Source organism: Prenolepis imparis, unplaced genomic scaffold (assembly GCF_030444845.1).
Source record: "Prenolepis imparis isolate NDT839.2.m4 unplaced genomic scaffold, iyPreImpa1.0 SCAF_4, whole genome shotgun sequence".
NCBI classification, from domain to species: domain Eukaryota; kingdom Metazoa; phylum Arthropoda; class Insecta; order Hymenoptera; family Formicidae; genus Prenolepis; species Prenolepis imparis.
The window spans coordinates 1792131-1819829 of NW_028141162.1; the positions used below are offsets into that span (position 1 = coordinate 1792131).

General features: G+C 38.7%; 3 protein-coding genes across 6 annotated transcripts in view; 2 read left to right on the top strand and 1 right to left on the bottom strand.

The window, feature by feature from the left end:
- Positions 1-27699, top strand: part of Eya (eya transcriptional coactivator and phosphatase 2) — a 78248-nt gene that overhangs the window by 16211 nt on the left and 34338 nt on the right. The window lies entirely within an intron of this gene.
- On the bottom strand, positions 91-25884 carry LOC145934654 (uncharacterized). Of its 2 annotated transcripts, XM_083035259.1 has the most exons (27): positions 25657-25884; positions 25063-25350; positions 22967-24688; positions 17602-17766; positions 16839-17024; positions 16537-16713; positions 16186-16351; positions 14533-14644; positions 14333-14453; positions 13181-13232; positions 12922-13097; positions 12472-12662; positions 12249-12390; positions 11400-11545; positions 11163-11319; positions 10750-10976; positions 6308-6420; positions 4844-5082; positions 4551-4691; positions 3801-4232; positions 3099-3317; positions 2936-3037; positions 2617-2795; positions 2336-2531; positions 1967-2115; positions 1710-1868; positions 91-1291 (listed from the first exon to the last, which is right to left on the bottom strand). In XM_083035259.1, the coding sequence occupies exons 1-27, from the start codon at positions 25882-25884 to the stop codon at positions 1171-1173; spliced, it is 6306 nt and encodes a 2101-aa protein (XP_082891385.1). In that variant the 3' UTR covers positions 91-1170. The 2 variants fall into 2 exon arrangements, with proteins under 2 accessions (XP_082891385.1, XP_082891386.1); XM_083035260.1 differs by lacking the exon at positions 4551-4691.
- LOC145934671 (carbohydrate sulfotransferase 11) lies at positions 20097-25808 on the top strand. 3 transcript variants are annotated; one of them, XR_014425087.1, is made up of 6 exons: positions 20097-20411; positions 20706-20854; positions 20950-21281; positions 21507-21706; positions 21851-22156; positions 25672-25808. XR_014425087.1 is itself a non-coding variant. In XM_083035296.1 (5 exons), exons 1-5 carry the CDS (start codon positions 20262-20264, stop codon positions 22079-22081), a joined length of 1062 nt encoding a protein of 353 aa, XP_082891422.1. In that variant the 5' UTR covers positions 20097-20261; the 3' UTR covers positions 22082-22972. The 3 variants fall into 3 exon arrangements, 1 of the variants encoding a protein (XP_082891422.1); XR_014425086.1 differs by lacking the exon at positions 25672-25808 and adding an exon at positions 24416-24552; XM_083035296.1 differs by lacking the exon at positions 25672-25808 and having other exon boundaries at positions 21851-22972.

Consider the following 27699-nt stretch of genomic DNA (forward strand, 5'->3'; position numbering starts at 1 on the left):
TCACTATAATATGAATATCTTCCAAAAATTTCATTGCGAATAAGTAGACTATTATATGATATAACAATATTAATTTTATTTATCAATAGTATATATATATGTGTGCCTTCTCTCAATAAATAACAAGCAATTATCTTTGGTATATACGTGTACGCGTATAAATTATTTTATATTATATTGTACATATAAATGAATTCTCTGATATACAATTCTAATGGACGGTTTACAAATCACAGAAGAGAGAGAGAGAGAAGTCTCAAATAATGTTCAATAATCATTTTCATAAACAAATTCTAGTCTTATATAGCATTTGATATTTATTCCGTAAAAATTTATAAACATTCGTCGATACTTTTCTTTGTAGCGCGTTTAGAGTATATTTTATATATTAGAGAGTTACAATTAGATTTACAAACAATTATGGTATCGAACAAACGAATTTAAACTTTCGACTCGCGTCGAAAGCATCGTCGATTCCGAAGCAAACTCATCGCTATAGACATTGGTCTCTTCTTTTATATCTTATATTTTTCTCTTCCTGCAACTCGTCAATGTAGAGTTGGTGAAGACAACAGTGAGACAAAAATGTTTTTTTCTTTCTTCACGACGTCAACACAATTTACGTCACGAGCGCTACAATGTAGAATTGAGCTAAAATTTTGCGATCGCGAAATTTCAACAATCGTCGAATACAAAGGCACTACAGTTCTCCAAACGCACTTACGTCAAAGTGCACATCCTTTATACAATCATATAAAAAACTAATATACATGCGTATATGTATTAAAATTACAAGTATCAAAACTTTGCCGAGTTCATTGTGATGAGAGAAAGGGGAGACGAAAGTCGTGACACGAGATGAGCTCTTTCTCTCGTTTTTTCCTGACATTATACAATTATTAAAATCACATCATTTCGCTCTATTTAATTTCCAGAAGGAAAATATACAGAGAAATACGCAGGAGAGAAACGGCTGCTTGCTTGTCTCGGTATATACGTTGTAGAAAATTCTCGTCTATACCCTAAATCGACTTTTAAAACGGATCATTAAAATCTTTTCTCTGCGTAATAAAGCAGTCTTCTGGGGTAGTTCGTTTAATGATGAGACAACGATGGGGGCAAAAGGTTAAATAACATTACGCAGATTTAATTCGAACGGAATGATCGGGGTTACAGGGTCTTCATGGTTTTGTCGATGTTCCTCAACGTCGTTTCCGGCACCGCGTCCGTCAACGCTTTCCGAAATCCCTCGCAGCGAGTCAGGCGTCGAAACATCTTTTTCGCATAATTTCTAAAAAAAAAATATTTATCAAAATTCTAATAGAAATTGCCATTACTACAGTGAGAGAATTTTCTCTTAAAATCGTGGGACAATATGGTATGGAAAGAGTTTTAGAGAATTTCTCTGATTATTATTTATCACAATAAAAATAATATCTATCACAATAAAATATAAAACATGTTTGATTAATTTTACTAAACTGCATAGTAAAATTAATTAAACATTTTATATTTTATTGTAATAGATATTATTTTTAATATTTTTAATTTTTTGTGATAAATATTAATCAGAGAAATTCTCATAAAATTCTTTCCATACCATATTGTCCCACGATTACCGTGATTTTCACGGTAAATTTTAAGAGAAAATTCTCTCTATGTAGGAATAACAATTTTAGACATGAAAGAACGATAAAAATCGATTTTACCTGGCGTCTAGATTTCCGTCCATCAACAATTTCGCGCCTGCATTTAGCAGCTTATTCTTCGCGTCACGTGGTAAGATCATAATGTGATCTGGTCCGATGCGATCGGTGATGTCGGATAGCAGTCGAGCGGTCGCTGCGCGCACGATAGCGTTTTGATGGCTGCAACAGAATAATTAGGAAGCGAAATTAGAAAAGTGATAAAATAATATAGAGAATATGTACGAATCTTTCCTAGCAATTTAAAACTTTAAATTTACCTCGCTCCCCGAAGTACGATAATACCGATGGTTTTGTGAGGCGGAAGATACTGCACCATCTGATCTAGGGCCGCGTTGCTGTCCGCTCGAAGAAATCGATTCGTATCAGCTGTTCTTTGAAGCAACGCTCCAGCTATATCGTCCAAATCCTATGAAAAACAATTACATGTTGGATAAAAATGATAGGCGTCAAGTAAGATTACAAAAATGATGTCAGACTTATATATACATATATAATCCATGCGAATTCGCGTTGATCGATAGTATTGATAGATCGCGATGGTGTGTTTAGGAATGTAATTGAATTCTTAATCACTGAGATTAAAATCAGTTATTATTTATTCTCGTGCACGCTCGATCTATATCTACCTGATCGATCCCCCGGATCTGCGAGCTGAAGACATCGCTGGCAGCGAGACACGCGGCACGCGCCACTTGCGAACGAAGATTCTTTATATGTCGTCCGAGAAGCCTGCCTATCGTTCCGGTCGCGCACGCGTCCAGACACTCCGGATGCTGCTTCGAGATCTGAGATAGGCTCTTCAAACCCTTCGTCGTTATTTCCCTGAAACGTATATGTAGAATACGAGGATACTCGTGCTTTAATAGACTGGATTCTTTTTTTTTTTTTTTTTAAGACTGACGCTTACCAATCTTTATTATCCAGTTGCGCGAAGCATTGTTGTACCATCCTCTTGGATTTTTCCAGAGAGGACTTCTCGGTCGGAGAAGCTGTTTTATTGGAAGGCGCTCGGTATCTACTGATGCTACGTATCGGTACCTTTGAGACGATTCTTCTACGCGACTCGATAGCTTCCACAGACTCAGGCTGTGTTTGAAAAAATTAACAAACAATTTGTTATAACACCCCTCATTGAGAAAGATTTACTTGTTTCACGCATAATGAAAAGGATTATATTATTATATGTATATAAACAAAAAATACATTTTTTTTATCATAAGCTGTACCTCGATCTTCAATATTCCCGGTTCGGTATTCGTTTCGCTCGTGCTGTCTTTACTTTGTCTGTCCTCCAAGGTGTCGTTTACGCTGGACTCCTCTTCCGTGGACTGAAACCGTAATTACATAGATTAATGTCTCCTTAGCAAGGTTACACGCGTGATTTCTTACCTCCTGCGTGTGAATCTTATTACGTGAGTTCTCGAGATTCTCGGTAGTTTCGTGAGAATGGGGCCTCGACGCGATGATGATCGCCGGTGATTCACCGGTCATACTGATGTCTATGGGTGGGCGAGCGATGGTGTCCAACGATGATTGAACGGAAGCATCCTCGTCAGGTACTATGGAAGCGATTATTCTCTCCTCGCTGGAATCCCTGAGATTCTCGGCCTGATATCCAAATGATTAAATGTTAAATAGATGTACATATATTTTCACTGACAATGAGAGAATTTTCTCTTAGAATTTACCCTGAAAATCATGGTAATCGTGGGGACAATATGGTATGGAAAGAATTTTATGAGAATTTCTCTGATTAATATTTATCACACAATAAAATATAAAATATAAAATATAAAATATGTTTGATTAATTTTACTAAATTTTACTGCATAGTAAAATTAATCAAACATATTTTATATTTTATCTTTTATTGTGATAGATATTATTTTTATTATGATAAATATTAATCAGAGAAATTCTCATGATTTTCAGGGTAAATTCAAAGAGAAAATAAATTTATGAAATGCGCCAATTTTACTTACAACTGTTACTCGGATAGAAACGATTATTTATCGATAATTCTATCAATTTTTAACGATCAATTATTAATGATAATTTGATCAATTTTTCTACAATTTGCTGTCTACTAACCAAATTGCGCGAACCGCAGCGAGAATTTCTTTTGGACGGCGATTGATCGGAGATTGGCGAGTTATTGATGCTGTGATTCTCGGGTGATCGGTACGATTCCGATTTTTTGGGACTCGTGGCCTTGGTTTGCAGCAATTCCTTGATCATCTTTGGATCTTCGTAGGGCAAAACGCGTTCGTTCGGTGTCGCGGATACGATGGATCTTCTTCTCGCGCTCGATCTAACATCTTCCAACTGCGCGCCGCAACTGCTCTCCGTGCTCTCGCTGCGATTCTCGTTCACGATTAGCTCCCCGTGAGTCGAGTGCCTCGAAATCGATCCCATTCGACTCGCCGGCTTCGCGTCGTCCTCGCTGTTCCATTTCTTCGACGTCTCGTCCGGTACGTTTGCCATCTGGCTCGGGTATTCCACTTTGTTGGTGTCCAACGGCGTCTGAAATTATTCGAGAAGGTTATCCGGATTATCCGTGTTGCGTAAAAATATCTAGTAAATAATAACATTTGATTTAACGAGCAAAAAGTCTAAATCTTCTCATATTAAATGTTATATATTTTAACACACAGTAATAACATTTTTTTTCTTTAAATGTACAAAATTTTACATTATTATATAATAAAGAGAGAAATTAGAAAAAAGTGAGAAGCAAAATTTAAAAAAAGAAATGCCTATTTAAACAGAATAATTATATAGAAAATCAGTCAATTTTTCAAGCAGACTTTCATTCGCAATTCTAGTTTGACGTTTAATTACCGTGATATTTAATGTTGGAAAATAAAATGTCGCGTCAAACGACGAACGCCGTTCGTTAAATTTTCGCTGAGGAAGTAACGACTCCACATATGCGAAAAAATCTATTATCGAACTATTAATCTTCATTGTTGGTGAGTCACCCTGTATGTGTGAAAATTATGTATTTGCTGATTTGTTATTAGGGGCGGGGGCGGGAAGGGGAGAGATTCGTTGACGCGTGTCGGTCAAAAAAAAAAAAAAAAAAAAAAAAAAAAAAATTGACAAGGGCGATAATCTGGAAAGGCATTTCTTACGAAAAAGGAGTCGACGTCGTCGCGATCGTCCTGACGATTCGTCGTGATAACGTCGAACGCCGGATCGTCATCCTGACTTCGCGGAGTTGACGATCCGCTGTTGTCGCTGTGATTACAACGCGACACTGCGCCATCCCGATTCTCGTCGATCCCTCGTCGATCGCTCCTGGAAACGTCCGACGATGAGCTGTCCGCGCTTTCGGGGCGACCGCGCGCGACCGAGAAGGATCGCAGAAACTCTAAAAATTCAGAGACATAAATTATACTTCGTAGAAGAGATTGATAAAACGTTTGGTTTTTCCACAAAATTTGAAAAAACAGATAGGGCTGATTTCTGCCTAAAATAACATAATTTATACACGCAATCTTACATTTTCGCTGGATACGATAACATTTTTATCCTTATTAAAGTGATCAAAATTCTTTTATGTCTAATTTATGTTACACCTTTTTAAATAGAAAAATTATCCCATTTTTTTTACAAAAAATACTACTGTATTCTTATTCTTTTTTTATAAGAAAGATTTGACTCTCTCTCTTTCTCTCTCTCTCTCCATGTGATGTGCGTGAGGAATATCTTACGGATTTCATATAAGCAATAAAGGAAGCTGGCATCCAAATATGAATATAATTCGGCGGATAGATGGACTATCGATTTGACTTTTCGTACGATGCAACGCGCGCGGTTCGATCGTACCTTAGACTTGACCAGCGGAATATTGATCACCGGCTAAGTCTAACGAAAGCTCCCTATATGTATGCACGACGAGGTGAAGAACCTCTCGCTCCATTTCCATTGTCTTCAGCTGCGCGTTCGTGCCGAAAGCTTCATTCGACAGTTTATTCGGCATCGCCTTATCGTTCAGCATCTCCGTTAAGTAATCCATCGAATTGATCCCCTGAATCCATCCTCGACACGACAGACAGTCGTAAGCGCAACTTCTAACCGATCGGTACCGATTCGCCATAGTGTGTCATATTTTTTTATCAAATATAGCGTGAACCAAGGAGTTAAAAATCTCCAAAGAGTAGTGGTTATTTTTTTTCTTATCAAGCATAATAGAAGAGTTTGTTTTGAAAAAATGGAATTCTCTTGGGAAGAATACAGAGAGAGAATTTTCTCTTAGAATTTACCCTGAAAATCATGATAATTGTGGGACAAAAGAATTTTATGAGAATTTCTCTGATTAATATTTATGACAATAAAAATAATAATATCTATCACAATAAAATATAAAATATGTTTGATTAATTTTACTATGCAGTTAAAATAGTAGTAAAACATAAAAATTAATCAAACATGTTTTATATTTTATTGTGATAGATATTATTATTTTTATTGTCATAAATATTAATCAGAGAAATTCTCATAAAATTCTTTTCATACCATATTGTCCCACGATTACCATGATTTTCAGGGTAAATTCTAAAAGAAAATTCTCTCAGTGTAGGACTGATACATACCTTGGTACCGGGATTCCTCCTTGTTCGAGTTTTGCACCTGACAGTTCTTCGCCTCCGGCGACAAGTGACGTTTGTTTCGCGCATTGTACTCCTCTTCCTTTACCGCTTTATCGCTGCAAAAAAAAAAAAAAAAAATACAGAAATAGAAATCCAATCGAAAGTTTCTACGCAATCACGTAGATTCGCGCTCTACGAACGCATTAATATTTCAGTATAGCGATGCCTCGCGCGATCGCGCAAAGTAGTATTTTTACATGCGCCGCATATATATATATAATATATATATATGCTTATATAAGTTCAATCGCGTCGGTATCGCGGAATTACGAATCAGGCAGTATAAATAAAATAACACGAGAGTCACGATTGACGAGGAAGGCCAACGTGCGTCTTATATACTTGAATCTATTAAATTCTATCTCCACACAGATGTTCGCCACATTTACTTTGGTGACTTTTTAAATCGAGCTAAAGTCGACCTTTCCTAAAAATTTTGACGAAACATTACCTGAAATAATTCTTTTAAGTTCTTTAATTTCTCAATATTAAAAGTCATTTTCATATATCACGCTATCTCTTTTTTTTTCTCTCTTTTTGTTTGATCAATCTCAAGTCTATCTTTTCTCAAAGATTCGAAAAGCATTATCTTTTCCAATAGCGTCTTTTAAAAATAATAATAATTATTTTGATGGTAATTATTATTATTAATATTAATTTTAATAATAATTATTAATAATTGTAATTGTAATTAAAATTAATATTAATAATATTAAATATCACCCATTTTAATAATAATAATTATTATTTTATCTTTTCTACGAATTATGCTATTATTTCACAAAGAAATCTCCCTCGACGAGACGAAGGTCAACGTACACCGTGTCGCCGTTTCGATTCAGTCTTAGGGCGATGACAGGCGTGGTGGCTGTGGTGATGACAGTCGAGATGGACGCGGCGCCGTCGTCCACGTCGTCGCTGTCGACGCCGACCGATTTCCTGCATCGGAAAATGCACGGGCAGCAACGGAGAACGGCGTCCGCGATCTTGTGCTCCTCCTTCGCCTTGCTCGGCCACGAGCAAAATTTCAGGATCATCCTTCCTCCCGTCAACAGTCCCGTTCCAGAGTTCTCGTCGACGTCGATGAACTGAGCATGTCCAGCAAGCGCGACTTCTTCATAGCTCGAGCGATAATTGTCGCGCGTTTTCTATATCTTTATCGTACTAGTAATTTGTACTTGTTCACTTAGGTAGCAATCCATCGTTCGCGGATCATGTCATCATCACGTGAAAATGTCCATCCTCTCGCTCGCAAAGAAGGACTGCTTCTGTTAATCATCGACCGACTTCTAATGACTTTTGTTCGCTCTATCAATTTTCCAACTCGACTTCTTAATCTCCGAGCCATTTTTTCTTACTTTGTATTTAATTTTCTAATGAACGTGAGTGACAGTTAATATTGTGCACCGTACAATGATGGGATGGTAGCGGATTGCATGTGCGAGAGGTTAAATATCGCGACGCCTCGACCTTCTTAAAATCGTTAAAAGGAGAGAAATATAGACGCGCGAGAGAGAGCACCGAAGAATCAATCGATACTAACAACGACAATTTCAAAGTTCACTAGCTCTGCGCGTCGCGAAATATCCGAAATTGATGACGTCGGAATAATTCGAACGACGCAGGAACTCGCGTTAGATCGGGCCACCGATTAATTATCGATTAGACGTCCAAGAAACTCGCATTCCGAGGTTCAAACTGACTGACTGTATATTTTTATCCAGTTCTCGCTTCTGCCTATTTTACATTATTTATCCCTATATCTTTATTATTATTATTATTATTTTTTTTTTCGTTAACTCTATTTTATTTGCATCTACTTTTTTCTCAGCCTTTAACATTTCCCGAGTCGTCGTTCGTTCCGATTAAATCTCTGCATATAATTTCGCACGATCGAATTCGCAATTATTCTATACTGTCGCGCATTCGATCGAGATTTTACGATACTCATCGCGCTACCATCCCTAGGAGAGGCGACTTTTCAAGGGCGAGTCGTCCCGCTAATCCACGTGTACGTCGCGGGTATATACACACTCGGATGCACTCGGGGATGCGTTTGCAGTCCGATTTAAATGACAGAGGTCGACGACACTCGCGCAAGCACATGATCGGGGTGGTCGGGATGGTCTAATTTCGCGCACCGTGTTCCGCAAATTTCTCGCGAAAGGCGGGAAAGGATGGTGAACGGAAATGCATAATATCGCGTTCACGAGGGACACGGTACGCTCGACAATCGACCACTTACGCACGACTGTGGCTTAGGCTTACGTAGTGGAGATGGCGAGGCGTCCCGACGCTGACCGCTGCCGCCCCACGTCGTCCCCGACGCCCCCCCATGTCCGCTCGCCCCCTCTTGCCCCCTCCTGCCCCCGAAGCCTTCCGGCGATTCCTCGTTCTCTCTATAGTTCTGTATATATATATATATATATTTTTTTTTTTTTTTTTTTTTTTAAGAGGAGAAGAAGATAAGAATGTACGAGCTATGAATTTAAAATGTGTTTTTTTTCTCTTTTTAAAGAGAAATAAAAAATAATAAAAAATATTTAAATGTGAGAGAATAAAAGCATAGAAGTATAACTGAAATGTGGACTGAACGTCCAATTTTACAGATGAAAAAATATAATGATAATGAGATTATATATTTTTCTTTCCCCCTCTTTTATTCTACGCTCTTACAAACCACCCTCTCTTTCTCTCGCGAAACTAAATACAAGCTAGGCTGACCGTAACTCACCCTTTTCTCCTCGCGGTCACGAGAAGAAAGGGCTGCCAGGTCGAGTCATGCGATCCGCGGTGAAACGCGGTTAAAGAAGGTTGAAGCAAGTGTTAACCGCAATTGTCCGCTTTTCTTCACAAGTCTTGGAATTTAGACTAAATATTTTATAATTTTGTAGAATATAAGTATACAGTTATTCGGATTTCTAAATTTAAATTTCAATCTTATCTGAATCTGAGATTATTGTTCACCCATATTTTATCCTTGTTTCGGCGAAAATTGATTCTAATTGCCGGCACGCGAAATTCCCAATTGTCTCATACACATCGTCATACAATTTACGTTTCGAAAGAAACAGCGTGATTCACGTGTAGAATCATATTCAAAGAAATTTTGTATTTGTATTTTTAAATATTTGAGAGAAAAATATCTGAGATTATTAGGGGGAGAAAAGTTGGGCAAAATTAATTAGGAAAATTTTATAAAAAAATTAAAATATATGGGGGAGATTAGAAACAATCTAGTAAAAAAAATTACACACGTACAAGGAGGTAGTTTCTGCCTGTATTCGCGTTTATATAGCAAACATCTCGGGATAGGAAATATTGAATAGCGATTAGCCGCTATTCGTGTCGGCTTAGACGTAAAATATTCAACGAGGAGGAGAACGGACGATAGCGCGATAAGGCGTTTCGACAATCTACAATAGTCCCGCATGATGTGCACACGTTGTGGATATGGCATAGGTTTTTAATACCATGTATAAACGCTCTGGAAACACTAGGAATTTTAAGTCGTATAATTTCCGTATACAAAAATAAAATTCTCTCTCTCCTTTTCTCGAAATTTTTTCTCGAAATTTTTCTCTATATCGTGTCGCACGCACGCTTTCCTCTCCTTCGAGGCGAGACATTTTCTTCTCTCCTTTAATTTTATCGACCGGCTAATTCGAACCGGTTAAAATTGTTCGCTCGTGACATACTTTATACGCGAGCGGGTATTAAAAATTAAATCCGCGATCAGCTCGCAATCTCGACGAAAGAACGGAGAATGCGGATTTATAAATTTAAAAAGTTGATCGGAGGGTGTTTATCGACTTGAAAAATCGTCGACATGCGATAATTCGCCGACCTGAAATAATTCACCGTCGTACCGTCTATATCGGCGATTTGGATCTTACCACGCGTCGCGTTAAATGTGTTAAGAAATAATGTGTGCCACGTGAACGAGATGGAGATTAAGCGAAAATACGAGGTCGCGCACCTTCGCGAGCCGTCACAGCCTTTCGCTATTATCTCGAACACGTATGTAATATCTTCGTAATTACAGTCTCGAGATGAGGTTTCTTTCGTTCGGATGGAAAGAAATTACATCGAGCGAGTTGCAAAGAGTTTCGCATTTTTTAGACTCGTTCTTTTATATGGGATTCGAAATATATGAAAGTTCTAAAGGGCGACGTTTATTACTATACGCATATTTCACTCGGTGATCGATAAACCGGGCATCTTGCTCGCAGTTATTTTAGGACAGAATCGATCCTGTCTGAAATTATGTGCTCTCGAGAGCTTAAAAGAAATTAGATATATATGTCAAGTCGGTTCGCCAGGATAAGCGTGTCGTCGCCGATTTTATTTCGAGAGAACGTGAGCTTTAATCTTAAGAGACTTACATGTCGTACATCGACGCGGTGTGAAATCTTCTGGAGGCCAATTTGACGAACTGTCGCGGTCGATGGAGTTCCGAGGGTGACAACGATCGTAGCCTCCGACGATGAGGATTCACTTTTTCCACGGGAGAAGGTCCGTTCTCCTGTGAATCCGACGAGGCCAGATCCATCTCGGTTTTCCGCTCTTCTTCCGCCACTTCCGATCCATCCTTGCTCCTACAATCCTTCGACTGCGACACGATTTAAATTAGTATTCATAAATCTAGATTCTAAATCTATAAAATCAAGAGACCAATTTAAAATCAAATTGTCTAAACATCGAAGGGTCATTTTTTTAGCGAGATTATTGTTGAGAAAATTAAACATTCAATCGTTGTCTTTAATTAGAGAAGGAGCGATGAAACAATTTATCTTACCCGGTATATCGTGTTTCTATTATCGTTATCCGAGACTTGTGGTTTTAGATGCTCGGATTCATCATACACGCAAGTTAATGGATTCGGAGCAGTTCGTAATCGTCGATACATAGTTCTATCCGCAAGTTTTCTCTGTCGCTCGTGAATCGAGCTGCACCTGTAGAAACGAAAATCAATCATGCTGATTGTGAGAAAAGTTTTCGCGGATCGGAAAAGATTGATGACTCGAGAACTCACATTTCGACGAGCGTCTGTTGCTGCATATTTCTGGATAATCGTTTACGTCCTCCTGCGCGATCCGAGTTTTCGTTCTTATCCGTAAAATCGTCGTTTACAAATCTGCCGTAATTGTCATTCGAGAAATCTCTGCTTCCCACGACGCTCTGCAAAATCATAGAGAGATATAAATGTAAATTGCAATTTGAATATATTTTTATAAAGATATACGAGGAGATACCCAAAAGAAACCGAACTTATTTTTTTAAAATGTATTTATTTAATTTTTAAACAAAAAACCTTCAATCCCCTTCGAAGTACTCTCCATTACGATAACGCCCTGCTCACACAGCCCTGTCTGTGCGCCAATTTTTGACCAAAAATGGCATGACCCCTGTGCCCCATCCCCCCTATTCACCCTTGCCCCCTGCGACTTTTTTTTATTTCCCCGAATGAAAAGGGACATGAAAGGAAAGCGTTTTGCCCACGTTGCTGAGATGAAGAAAAAAACGACGGAGGAGCTGTCGAGCATCACAGAAGACGAATTTAAAAAATGTTTTGAACAATGGAATAAAAGATTAGACAAGTGTATTAGTGCCAGTGGAGAGTACTTCGAAGGGGATTGAAGGTTTTTTGTTTAAAAATTAAATAAATTAATTAAAAAAAAATAAGTTCGGTTTCTTTTGGATACCCCCTCGTACACACGCGTTTTTTTTATTTGATATTTAGATCTTTTTATAATTTTAAAGTTTGTTACGATTTTAATACTTAATTTTATATTTTTAACTTAATATTTATTAAATATTTCGTAAATTTTTCATTAAATATGTAATTTTTTGTATGCGGAAGAAAATGAATGAAATAACTTACGTTATATTCTCTATTTGTTATTTCCGGAGCTTTCGCATAAGATGAACGATAACCACCGCAATGCGAATCGAATGTCTGATTCAAAGTCTGACTCGCCTCTTGTTGGAGACGTTTTCGCCTTTGATACGCAGCCGCATACGATCTGCATGCACAATTAACGAGTGTTAATTCAATTCGAAATGTGTGAAATGCGAATTCTCGCAATGATGTCAATGATGCTCACCGAATATTTTCTTGCCGCGAATTTATGCGGTTGCTATTGCTGTCCAACGCATCCTTCATTTGCTTTCGCGAATTAGAATTGATGTATTCCAGATTGATGGATTTTTCACGATTTTGCGTAGTTATTTTAGGCCGCTCGCGTGTCGGCAATAATATCGGAATCTTGGATTCTCCTCGGAGAGCAGTGCTTTCCTGTAAGCACACATTTTGCACAATTAATAAATGTGTAATTTAATAATAATAATATATTATATTATAATTTCACAAAAACATCATATAATAAAAAATAACTTATTACATTGTACAGTATATTTATAATATACAGGCCTATAATCAGTAGTATAAATAGAAAAGTAATGATTCTACATGAAAAAAAATTAATTGAAAATATAGAATATATATAAAATTTATTATACGCTCCCTGTATTTTTTATACAATTGTAAGTCTTACCTTTTCTTTAGCAACTTCATTAACGTTTTTACGATTTCGCGCTTTCTGTTCAAAATTATTGTCGGAAATCTCCCTGTGATTTTTAGCATCTGTCTCAACGAAATCGTACTGATCCGTTGGTGTGTAAGATACTCGCAGTTGCTCTTCGAATCTTAAACTGACGTTTGAGAATACTCCTGCAGAAAATCAAATTGTCATTACAAAATGACTTCATAAAAGATCAAACTAGTTAATTAAAATTCGGGAAGGATCGCATTACCCGCATTTACGTTCCGTCCGTTCGAGCCTTTTATCTCATTTCCATTGTCGTCCTGTAACAAAACCGAAAATACTTAAACACGACGTCGAACCTGAGATAAAATTACGGCGGGATACTCTAACCCTCGACACTTCTGACAGAGACACATTTCCACGGACAGATATTTATTAAACGCGTTACATAATTGCGTTACGAGATTTTGTATTTTAAAATATGGACTCTTATGTATAAAAAATTTAATAGAGAAAATATTTATATAATAACCTATATTATAGTGGCAATATTTTTGTATCTCCTATCCGTGACATGCCATCGGAATTGATTAAAGAAACAAACGAACGTGACGCCGTAAAAATGTTAAAAATATACTGGCCATTTTTTATATTTTTCACCACACGGAGTATTTTTATATTTCAGTGACCTTAATAAACCTGATAATCTCTATTTAAACGTTCGTCGACGAAATCAACTGATATGCAAATACAAATTGCGAAGATATTATGTTATTGAATCACACGCAAAGTACAATGTTTCTTTTTCGTGTTCAAAGCTCCTTACTCAATTCTCGCACACTCGACGGGGGAATAATTATAAAGGGTTGCGCGAAGATATGCAAAATAAAACTCGATGGAAAAAAATGTATCCCACGTTTCCTCGTTTTTTGCTTCCTACTTTGTTAAGTGTTTGCTATTAAAGCATTTGCATTGCAAAGCTCAATAACCCGACGAATAATGTGACGATGACATCAGGAAAAATTGGCAGTATGTAAACGCTATATGTATATGGAGAAATCGATAACACTTTATGAAAGTAATAACGTTAATGCCAAAAGTCATTAATATAATTTTTTTCATTAATCTATCGTAATCTATTAGCATCAACCTGTTATACATACTTTTTAATAAATACGTAAAGAGATATGCGTATTATAGAAACTCTCTTGCGATATAAAATTAATTGTGTTTACCTAAAGAATTAATTTATAAAGTTACAAATAAGTTAAAAATATAGTTCCAACATATATCTCTTATTACTATTTTTTTCTGTTATTAATATGTTCCATCTTTATGAACGCATATATATTCTTGTATGAGAGGATCGTAAAATGGAAGATGTATGGAGAGATAAAATGGAAAATGTAGGTCATCTTACGTTAGTTTGCGAAGGCAATATCTGCCAGGCGGTCGATTGTTCGGTCTTAGATTGCAAACCGACACCAAGCGCGACGAGATTTGGTCTATCCATCCACGAGTTTTCGCGATTGTTTTCGTTCCTAGAAGAAACAGGGCGATGATTCAGTGATTTTACATGGATACATAGTTTTATATTGAATGGTCTTCCGAACTACTTACCGAGATGCTCTTCCTTGCGCCGATCTAGATGTGGCGATGATCTCACCTCTGGTGCGACCGGTACCAGGTGAGACCGAGCCGCTTCCCGCCACGATCCAATCGACATCGGGACCTGTTCGTAAAAAAATCGAGGATAAATGTACATTTAAGTTGTCAACTAAAAATTATGTTCTTTCGATCAAACGCGGTTCCGCATATTTGCGCTTGATACAAAATTAATGTGTACTCTCACCAGAAAAAGAGAGAGAGAGGAGAGAGAGGAGAGAGAGAGAGAGAGAGAGAGAGAGAGAAGAAGGGAAAGAAAAAAAGATAACACATGTAGTTAAAGAGAACAAGCTTTACGATTGCGTGTAGATAATCAAACTTATATGTAATATTAAACCTCGTGTTTTACAACGAAATGTCACGCGGCTAAACATGAGGCTTTAAAATGTTTATTAAATATTCAAATACTACATGGTTTTTTCCACGTACGTGATTGTAAGACGAATCAACATAAAATATTAATTGTAGTACATTATTGTATTCAAACTTTACAGTATCTTTTAAGTTACGAAATTTTAATTTCTGTTATAAAACGAATAATAATAGAACAAAGTTTTTATTGTGATGTCTTTTAATTCTGTTATAAAATTTAAAGTTTTATTATACAATAGAGTTTCTGCTGTACTAAATTACTTGATAATACAATTTTTCAGTAAATATATAGAATATTCTGGAATTATTGAATATTTTTTTAATCTTTGGAATATTCCAGATTCTCTAAATTTAAAGTCAATTTCTCCTTAGCGAAAATGTCAAGAGGGATTATCATTTTTGGCAAATTTCCAATGTGTTGCATCATACAACTTTGTAACTAAAGTCTTAAATTAAACTTTCATTAAGGCTCCTGGGTGCTCACCGCGGCCATATTGGATTGTGACGTCAGAGGCGAGAAAGCACACGCTGAAAATTCTTAGATGCCATTTTTTAATGAAAAGATATTTCGATTAAACAGCACTTCAGATGGCTTTAGCACACTCTTAAAAAACCCCGAAAACTATCCTTTTCCCTTTATAATCAATCAACATCTGTAAAATGATCGAGATATCAGACTTTGACATGCGGAATGACTGCGCATGTGCAAAGACCAGACGGACTGGGCTTCATAATATTACATTTTACAGCTGTTGATTGATTATAAAGGGAAAAGGATAGTTTTCGGGGTTTTTTAAGAGTGTGCTAAAGCCATCTGAAGTGCTGTTTCATCGAAATATTTTTTTATTTCGAAATAGCATCTAAGAAATTTTAGCGTGTGTTTTCTCGCCTCTGACGTCACAATTTCGGCAAGGAGCCAGGAGCCTCAAAATAAATTTTATCTAAAATTAACTGAAGGATGTAGTTCATCTTTTGACTCCACAAAGTTTGGTTTGCGAAGTTTTTCTTTTTCAATTCTAACTCTAAAAAAATTATAGAAGCCTCGATATTTTCGTCACCTCCCAAATTGATCGGAGAATCATCTGCTATTAAAAGGAGAGTCGGGATGATTTCAAGACTCATTCAGCATAATAAAGATCTCTATTCAATTTGAAAATTCGCCGATAATTCGTTATATAACTTTATTTTATCTACACGCATTATACGCTTCTCTCGTTTGTTCCCGGTTATTATTACCCGTAGCGATCTGAACAGTCGATGAAATTTGCAAACCGTACACCACAAGGCCATCGGCCGACACCAGGGGCAGCGACTTCCTGGCCAGCCGTGCTCTGACGGCGGCCAGCATTGCCTCGGCATCGGCGTGTCCGTCGGCCGCTCGTCTTCCTGCCTCGAGAACCTCCTGCGAACACAATAGACCGCGCTGTCAAATGAAATCATTCTAATTGTTAACTGCGCGTGTTATTTAAAACCAAAGCTTAAAAATAAAGCTGGTCCCAGACGTATTTTTCTATATGAAACGCCAAGTTGCAGAATTAGAATCGCGCATTATTCATAAAATGTTGCATAAGTTTCTCCGAGCTCTACCTCGGAATCATAGATCTGTCCCAAAACGGCTAAAGCATCGAGAGCAGCTTGGCGAACTCTGCGTCGACGATCCGCGACCATCGCAGCCACACGGCTAGCTACAGTATCCAACTTAAACTCGGTGCTCGGGAACGTCACCAGCGAGAAGATCAGCAGCTGCAGCGCGTTCTCTCTCGTCTGCGAAGAACAACTAAACTTTAGCTTGGGGCAGGGAGGGAGCGATAATTTTTATTCAGATTTTTGCTCTCGAGATATCGACGAAGAATCTAAACTAATGAACGAATTACGTCAAACAGATTTACTTTGGCGTTTCTAGCGCTTAGACAGTGAGGCTGCAGCAATTGTTCCAGAAGGAGGCTGGGTTTCAGTCTGAGCATCGCGATCCTAGCGAGCTGCGCCGCAGCTGGACCACCCTGTCTGGCGAGGCCCCAAGCCAGCTGGGGCAATCTCTTTCTCAAGGCGTCTTCCGAGACACCGGCGACCACGATCTAGAAATGCGAAACAGTCTCTATATAAGAATGTCGACACGTGGGACGAAAAATCGACAACTATGGAATATAGTTAGCGTTTGACGCTATGCTGCGTCATAAGCCTATGACATTACGAAAGAATTGCAGAATATATTCTCCAGCTGTCGCGTTAAAAGCGTCTTCTACGCAACTTACGATAAAAGGATATACATGAAACATAGGTGTCCTTGCAACTTTTGTGCTGTAAGAATTGTAAATGCTTCTAGGATTGAATATCGATAATATGGACTTCATTCAGGAATCTCTTACGCGCGCGCGCGGTATCGAAAACAATGTTCAACTAATCTTAAAAATATTTTTAAATATTTGAAGAAGGCGATATATATACAAAAATGTCGAAATCCACTGTCAAGGTTCCTTCTCCATTGGAGATACACTTTTCGCGCGCGATATACATGTACGTACATATATTTTATATAATAACGAGGCTCACAATCAGCGTTATCCGCTGGCAATTACCTCGTCCTGGCAATAAATTAGCCGAGATCTCCGCGCATTTAAGGCTTGGTCTTGACGAAAGTTACGAGGAGCTTACCTTCGCCACCGCGAACCCGGCGGCGGCCACCCGGCAGCTCCTTTCGCCGCCGAGCACCGCATGCAAAAGCGATCCTAATCGCGACTCTATCGCGATCAGCGCCGAGGACGTCCGCAGAGCCGACGCGACTCTCTCCAAGCCTCTCACGCGTGCCCGCCAATCGTCCTGAAAGAGCAAGACAACTCCTAATTAGAAGACGATTAAAAGCTCTGTCATGCATAATGCATTGTAATAGTCATGATCATATGATTATTTTTGTACTCCAGACATCTCTTACGGTTTAATAAACACTGTCAGATACTTAAGCGCAAAGAAGTTGCTGTTATCTTATCTTTAAAAAATTATTTTTTAAATCTTTTAATTAAATATCTATTAAATATTATTTTTAATATATTAAATAATTTGTTAGAGAAGAGAAAGCCTTCGGGAAAGCTTGAGAAGATTTTAATTTTTTCAATAAAAAGATTGATTTTTCTTATCATTATATATATATATGTATATAGGCAACATTATATTTTCTATCTGTGCTCATCTCGCGTGCAAGCCTCCCAATTACACGTAATAAGAAAATAAGCCGCATTTGCCTGTTCGTTATTCTTTGAATTAACTTAGCCAAATAGCTGAATCGTTATAAAACCGCCACTAGGTGAATTACACTCGCGTGATTCATCTTTAATTACGTACATATTGATTTCTGTTGATCTTGCTTGAATCATTTCTATCCTGCCTCCATTCGTCTCTGTCGAGGAATAAATAAAATTGCGATATATATAAGGAGACATTTTTTTTTATTCGCGGGAAATCCAATTACACGAGAGCGAATGAGCGGTGTGTCGCTGGAAATTCACGAGTCCGACATTATTGATCGTCAAAGCGAGACCGAATGCAATATGCACCGGTCGGTGCATCTGCATTCTCACCGCGTGTTCTCCTATCGAGCTCTATAACCGCGGAATCGATACCGGGCTTAACATCTTTTTTTCTTCTTACAATATCTCTCGTAGAATCTCGTGTGTAGAATTTTGTTTCTTTTTTCTTTTTTTTAATATCCTCAAACGCGTCTCGTCAGCGCCGGCGAACAAACGACCGGCTGATTATGGCGCTTACGATGAATCAGAGAACGGCTTGAAAATTACATTCGGTCGTGGTGGTACAATTGCCACTTGATTTGCATATACAAGGGAACGGGCGCTTTCCTGGACCGAGCGACGTGACACGCAATGGCTAATTATTTTCTTGCACCTTTTCCCTCTCTCTCTTTCTTGCGCGCGGTGTAATGATTCGCGAGGGAAATCTCTCCCGTCGTTTTTCACCCTCTTTCACTCTCACCCCTCATCGTAGAATATTCATACTTTGCTTTGGCATAGCGCATAAACTCGACTTTGCTCTGCCATAAAAAAACGACGTAATAATTTCGACGAAAGCGTTTTGCATTTATTTCTTTTTTCATGAATCATTATCGAATTAGGTTTCATTCATTTGAGAATTTAATTGAGAGAAACTAACAATGTATTTATGACCATAGAAGAACGATGTTCTTCAGATTTAATTTTTAAATAAATTTTACTTTGACACCAATAAAAAATTGAGTAGGAAGTATTCAAATGAGATGCTCATCGATTCGCGGAAAATTGAAAGATTACATTATTCAACGACAAATAGCGATTTCTATGAAACTTTTATCCGGTATAGAAAACTGACTCTAAAGCGGGTAGGAAGTAGGAACCTGCAGGTGACATCGCGGATCAATTATGCAGCGCCTATACAATGTGTCGCAAAAAGTCAAAGTTGGGAGAAACATATTTCGTTTTCCCGGATACACAAACGACTTCCCGTAGAAATCGATTGTGCGCGCAGGGGGAGGGATTTAAAGGTATTTATTTTCATAGACCTCTCCGAGCAGACGAGGCCGAGGCCGCGCGTGCATTCATAAAAAGGTCTAGTGCAGTGACCTTGACGTTAGTCGCTGAATGAACACAAGGCGCACCTGTGACAATCGCGATCGTCGTTCGGGACGTACGACAGCCGTACATAAATAGATTAGTATCGCGAGCACGACAGAGGAATTTAATAGAGATTGATCCGTTAACACGTTAAAGTCGCTCTTTCGACAAGTTTGACATATCGATTTTATATATTTGTATTTTTGGAATGCTTTCTTTTCAAAGAACGTGTCACACGAGTTTGAACAGCTGAACTAACGGAATTAATATGCGGAGAACGTCTTTGGCCGTGACGTTCCCCACTCAAACCTCAGGAGTGGACCTTTGTTCATCGATATCGAACCAATTTATTCATTCTTTCCTTCTTTGCTAAATCATCTTTCGCGTTCGGAAAAATTATCTCAAAATTAATTCTGTTATTAAAAAATCATTCGATCATTTTGAGACGGTCTAAAGCGATATTTTTTCTTACAATTACGATGATCGGTGATCAGCTCGGGGCCGATGATACTCTAGATCCATCACCATCACAATTGGTGAACACAAAACCGGTCAGTCAGTCTGTGCGTAGAGTTGGTAAAGGAGGTGTAGAGAATATGTTTGCCTTGCGAGAGAACTCTAGGAAGAATTCTGTTCTAACATTTCTACGGTTATAAGCGAAAGATACACGAGGTGATTATACATTTATCCGGAATAATCGCAAATCGCGTCTCGATTATGTCAAGACAGCAGAAACGTGTGCTTTTCCGATTATTTCAAATCGTCGTCTGCCTCGGCGTTATTTTGTCGACATTAAAATTGTTTATTATCATTATCGGAGATGAAGATAAACCTCTTCCCACCGCCGATGAGTTGAGAAAGCTGTTGGTGAGTCACACGTTGCATTCTATTAACGATATTGATGAGGAAGACAAATGATAGGTAAACAAAACCGATTTCTGCCTAAGAAGAATATAACGTAAATTATTCATATAATTTTATGTTTTCTGCTGAATGGAAGTGGTTAGATTTTATCTTAAAAGTGTTAAAATAAAGTCTTAAAGACATAAAATTATATGTATAATTTACGCTACACTTTTTCGACAGAAATAGGCCCTTTTTATCCGTCATGCTTTTAAATTTCAAGAGAAAAATCTCGCGATTTTACATCATTCATCTTAGATCGAAGCTGAAATAGACAACACACGACGATTGTTGAACGTTGAAAGAGTATGCAAAAAGTACTATTTAGGCTCCTATCGAAAGCTCGCTGAAGATTTGTCATTCAAACATCCACCCGCGCCGCAGTACACCGTCTTCTACATGGACAGGTTCATTATAAGAAAAGAGAATACTTTGACATTATAAAGAATCAATTAAATCGAGATCAAATTTATCGAAAAGATCGCGCATTTTGCCACAACAGAGTACACAACATATCCTACTGCCCGGTGTACAAAGCCGGCACCACGACCTGGCTCTACAATCTCTGTCTATTGATGAACGTGCCTATGGAGACGTTGGATAGCGGTAGGGAACAATTGTCGACCATCGCCAGGAGGGCGATACCGGAACTCGAGTACCCTGAGGCTGAACGGGTCCTAAACGCGAGCGGAAGACTCTTGGTCGTCCGGCATCCGTTCGAGAGACTGTTGAGCGCCTATCGCGATAAACTCGAGAACTCCGTCGCCGGCCGGGAACACGGAACATTGCACTTTTATCGCAAGTACGGAGCCAAGATCGTGCGGAAGTATCGCAGTAAGTCACGAGAAAGTAAAAGGGTGAGAGAGAGGGAAAAAGTGTGTGATCGCGATAGTTCTCTTCTTCGCGCAAGCGATAATTGTTATAAATAGATCTTGAAATTCACGATTTATATATAATATTTCAAATTTTTTTTGTCATTTTAAATGACGAAAAAAAATGTTCGATTGCTCCGAATTTTATACGGAATACAGAGATGATTTTTTTTTCTTAAATCTTTAGGAGAAAATTATACGGAACCACGACCGGATCAGGTGATCCGACGCGATAATGTACCATCTCCGGCCGGTGTAGAACCGACCTTTCGAGAATTTGTTGATTACGTGATCGACACCGATCTCGGAAGTTACGGTGATGATCACTGGATGCCGTATTACCTTTATTGCACCCCTTGCCTTGTCAAGTATGACATTATTGCGAATGTGAGTGTCGGAACCCGCGAAACTACGTATTCGTTGTCTGTCTCTAATGTTTTACATTAAATATCTCTTCAAAAATCAATTTTTTAATAAAAAAAATTCTCGCTTTGAATTAAATTTTCTGTGAATGTATCATTAACTTTGTAGGTGGAATCGCTGTGGCGAGATCAAGTGTACGCGATCAATAAGTTAGGATTGCGGGACAAGATCAAGCCTAGATGGAGGCATAGTAATGGTAACGTCAACGCTTCCAGGATATACTTCCGTCAATTAAACGGAGCGACGGTGCGAAAGCTGTACGAGAAGCTAAGACTAGACTTCGAGCTTTTCGATTACTCGCCTGATGTTTATTACGAGTACGCCACGTCCGCGGATTAATTCAAGTCGATCGAATGCAAATCGAGGTCACACATCTCCACGTGAAGCTCTCTACTACGTCTGGCGGTCTATCTGGTGAGACGTAATTTTCTAATAACGACACATAAAGTGCCGCGATATGATGTTCGATACGAAACATCGCAGAAAATAAGTACTTCGTGTATGTGCATGAGATTAAAAAAAAGGGGGGAAGAAAAAGATACGTTAAGGGCCTGTGTACGCGTGCACACGTAACCCCGATAATTGATGGAGCTTAAATCACGTTACGTCACGCGACGAAACTTTTGTCGACGAGAATCGATCGACCTACTTCTCACCCGTGTACTAATGTATCGGACCGGCGACCTGTCCTAAAGTCAAGGGTCCCCGAATGAGCATGTTAATCCCCGCCGCGAGTCCCAGAAGCGGAGCGTTACCCTACAACCGCGGAAATGATACCAAATATTTTCGCGTAAAAAAGATGTCAATGTCTTCTCTGACGAGATACATAAATAAATACACGGATATATTGAATTATTTACACTTTAAATTACGATCAATTTATAATTCAAAAATTAATTTACACGAATAATAAATCATTCTCGTCCTCGAACTTGACGTAAATATTTATATTATTTGAGAAATTTTATAGAGATTAAAAAAATATATACTATTTAGAAATATCTTAAGAAAGAATTATGAAGGACTCATTTCAATATAAAATAAAATATCTCACTTTTACAAGCGATAAGAAACGTACATTTGTACTAATAAGAGAATCTTTAAAAAAAATTGATAATATATATACAATAAATTTACATATGCAATACACATGTATAAAATATTTCGTGTATTTATTAACTTCGAAATTATTCGAAAATATCTTCGCTTTCTGAATCCACTCACCTTATTGTGCAGATCGTCCAGCACCTCTTGACCGACCAACCCCAATTTCTCCCAGCTAGGTTCTCGCGGTTTACCCTCGCCCTCGCTGCTGCTGCAAGTGACACTTCCGTTCCCCTCCGACGCGCTCTTCCGGTTGCCGAAGCATTGACCGCTCCGTCCCCTTCGTCCTTCACTGTTACCGTTCCTGACGGACACCTCGCCGTCGTCGTACTTGGTCGCGCGATCGTCGAAAATGCGCACGTCCTCCCGTTCGTCGTCATCGACAAAATCGCCGCCGACCAGGCGATCTATTCGCGCCTCGCATTCGCCGTTAATCGGCGATCCGAATGGCAGATTGTTGGAAAAATCGCGAGCAAAATTGCTCTCCGATGCTTTCCGAACGTCTTCGTTCGAGCGTCCTCTCTCCATTTCGAGACCGTCGTCCTTGCTCTCTTCAGTTGCCTTTGGACCACTTGGACCCGACAGCTTTGTCGGCGATAAAGTCTTCTCTCGCCGCGAGATAGTTTCGGAAACGTTCTCATCGATCGCGTGATTTCCTTCGAGGATCGCTTGTTCTCCTTTCGAGGACGCATTCTTCGGTGTTGCGACTGCAACTTGAGCTGCCTTGGACACGTTATTTTCATCCTTCGCTCGATTATTTTCATTATTCTTCGTCAGTTTCTCATCTTTATTTGCTTGAGCTAAGGTGGTATCTTCCTTCCTCGACATCTCGTTAACTTCTTTCGAACTACCATCTACCTTAGAACCTTTATCCTCCGAAACTACTTCGCCGCTTTTTCTATCTTTCTTGATTCTCTTAGCTTCTTCCGTTACGGGGTCGATAACGATGACAGGACCGTCCGTTCGGGTGAGGATACTCTTCTTAGGACTCAGTTGCGCGTTGTGAGTGTATTCTCTCTTGGGACTGCTGGATGCCGACCTGGAAACCCGTTTTCTCGATCTTCGCTTCTCCCCCGCATGGGGACTACAAGGTTGCGACGATGGTCGTCTTCGATTCGTCGTTTCCGGCATCTTGGTGGCCGGCGACACGGGAAGCGGGATCCTCGTCTTAGGTGTTATCTCGATTGATTCTGTCTCGTCGCTATCGGGTGTCCTCAACTTGACGATCTCGCCGCCGAAGCGGACGCGTCTGGGCGTCTTCCGTTTATCCTCGTCCTTCCCCTCGTCCCCGCTCTCGTCCTCGTCCTTCTCCTCCAGGATCGTCATCGTGATGGCCGTATCTTCGTTGAACTTGATCTCGGTCTCCAGAACAACCCTCGCAGGTGGTATAGCGCCCTCGTCCTCTTCCTCGGCAATACCTGAAGTGTCGCTGTCGCTGTCCCAGGACTTGTCCAAGATACGCTCTTTCGTGTCGGGTTTGACAATATCCCGCGCGTGATTTTTCTCAAGCTTTTTCTTGTTCGGCTTGATGTTGTAAATCTTGGAAAGAACGTCGATGTTCTTCTTCAGCTTGTCGTCGTAATCCGCCAAGTAGCTCTCGAACTCTTCGTCGCCGACCTCATCGCGAATCTTCATAAGGGATTTGAGAACGGCCTCCTGGTGCGGTACCTGGACCAATCGTGCGGCGAAGGCGACCGTGGCGTCTTTAAGGATCTGCATAGTTGGTGGGGGACTGTCGGAGGACGGGAAAAGCAACAGCGGTGCGCTCAGAATCACCCCCGTCGTCACGTTCGTCTGAAACGGATTGTGAGCGTCCGGTCGATTCAAGCCGTCGTGAAGGATCTGTAACAAAAATACTCCTCGTTAACGTATATTACTTTTAAAAGAATTCGTGAGAACCAAGTAGTCGCGAGAAAGATCTAGAAATTTGTATAAATTTCACATTTATATATATATAATTTTTATTTATAAATAAATTATTCTAAAAATTTATTTATAACGAAGAGAAAATTGTATGATAAAATACATAATTCGTGGAAATTTCTCATTATCGAGTAACAAAGTAAAATTTAAAAACTAAAGAAAAAAATGAGAAATTTAGATTTATAATAATTGAACAGATTAATTTAATTTAATTTATAATTTAATTTTAATTTAATTGGATATTTTAAAAAATGGAAGAAAAGCTTCTCTTTCAGCGCATTGCGGGTATTTACATTTTTGACCACGCTGTCTTTGTTGGGGGTGTGAATGAGGTAGACCCGCAGCGCGTCTAAGGCACCCTTGCGTACCGCCGGCGCTGGATGCCCCAAATTATTGATCAGCTCCGGCACCACCGGTTGCATGACCTTGTCAACGGCATCGGCATTCAGCGTCGGTAGAACGTCCATTAGCACTCGCAGAGCGTGCTGGCGCACCTCCCATTCCGGGTCTCGAAGTCTCTCGGAGATCTCAATGAAGGTGGCCTGTGTGTCGATCTCGGATGGAAACCTACGCGTACGCACCTGGCCGGAAAAACCGCGAATCGCAAATTCTAATTAGAATTTCCAATCAAAAAAAAAACAAAGTACATATATTGTGCTCCAATTTTTGAAATTAAGAAATACAAGAGTATAAAACACAAAATAAAATATAATTTATATAGATATAAGATATATAATAATCTTGATAATATAATATAATAAATATAATTATATATTATTATATATAATTGTATAATATTATATATATATAATTATATAATATACAATATAAAATATTATAATATTATGAAATATGATTAATTTAATATATTTTGTCTGGACGCGTACTACGTGTTCCCAAAGTGGAGTCAGCTGTATCGTTTGTCCGGACGGCGGGGCGGATGTCATCCGACGTCGCAGCTGATGACGATGACGGCGGCCTCGCCGAGCCGACGAGCCATCGCCCTCGGACAAAGGTCTGAGGTCGTAGGTCGACGGCGGCACGGGATCTTCCTGGGGCTGCAGCGGCCCCGCATCTGTCGAGCCTGTCATAGATGACGACAAGCAGCCGGACATATCCCCCTACGTCTCGTCCTTCAGGAACCACCGATTATCCCTCATCATCTCCCGCGATCGCGAATCCGACGACGCCTGATCGCTCATCGATGCTTCCGGTGTACATACACATAATTTTCGCACATAATACAAACTACTGTGCTATAAATTGCATAAAATCGCTCTATGATATTGATATATATTCTTTCGTATTCCTTATCGTAAAAATTTTTACCTTTGAACTTTCGAATTAATATTTGCATATATTTTTTTCACTCCTGTTTTATATTAACATATCGCAAAAAAACGTCCAAGCTTTAAAACTGAATATCAATAATGATGATAATGATTATGCAAGGAAGGAAAGGATAGATCGATTCTTTCTACAAAGTTAATTAACTAGGATTGTAAAGACCGGATATGCTGACATAAGGGTATGCCAATTTAACGATCGACACGTAACGCCGAAGCGATTCTTACATATATAATTCCATCGTGTGGTTCCAAATTGCGTCAAATGCAGTTTTGCTTTCAACGTAGTAAAGTTATGAGACTTCGTTATGATTTAAACACATGCAGTTTGCAAAAAAAGTAAATAAATAAATAAATTGTCAAATATAAAAAATCTTGTCAACGTTTACAAAACAAGAACGAAATTAAACGCTCCAGCTCCATCGTGTTTGCGTGTACCAGATTGTGACGTCAAAAGAGCGGGAAGTCGGAAAGAGAAACATGCAACTTACCGCGCAAATCGCGCACACACATTAAGTTTTAATTTAAATATTATAACATTCGATATTAATATTCGAATGCGAGATGTCAAATCTGCTTCCTCCTAAACGTCTGTCGAATCGCTTCCGCGATTCCTTATTCGCGACAACTTTTTGTCCGGAATCAAGAATCGGCGAACGATTGACGTTTGTTTTGCTTCCGGCATATCGAGAGGCGCGATTGACGTTACAAAAGACAGCTCGTCGTTGTCGAAGAACAGCTTGGGAGCGATTACTTTCAAGCCGAGATATGCATATTTTACGAACGAGTAGCTCATAAATAAGGAAGACCGATCAAAACACATCAGGCGCACGAGATGTCATTCATCGTTTCGTGTTATGCGCTCGCTGTATATTCATAATATCCGCGATTTATTGCGAGGAGATGAGATTTCCGTTTCTCCTAATCTCCTCTATCGTCGAGAGATAATGCTCAAATAATTTTAAGATTGAATGAAATATATATCGGAACGACACATCGCGCTCGGCACGTCATATTGGTATTTCTTTTTTTTCAACGTACAAGTCTCGCAAGGGGAAAACCGCAAAGTTTATCATTAAATCTCTCACGACACGAAACTCTCATGTGAAAAAAGTAGTACACACGAAAAGCGATTGCATAATTCGAAGAAAGAACGTGCGTATTTCTTAAAATATTGTACGCTGGGTCAAAATTGTGGGAGATCAACGGAGACATGCTTGATAATAATTATAATAATCATAAATTTTTATCGAAACACGATGTACATATTAATTCGAGATGAAATTGTTGTATGCGTATAATTTACTATTTTAATAAATTCGCAAGAATTGACAAAATTTTATTTAGATTATAAAAACTTGATTATATAATTAATCATTTTCTTTCTATCCTTTCTAACGCTATTCTTAATCATTTAAATTTTTTAATTGAGGAATTAAAATTTTGAAGAAATAGGGAGAAAGGTCTAAAGACTTGGGAGATTCTTCTTTGATTTCAAAAGATTTGTACTCGATTTGACAAAAATATTTCTATATTAATATAATACTCATGGCATTATTATAAATCTAATGTTTTAACAATTCA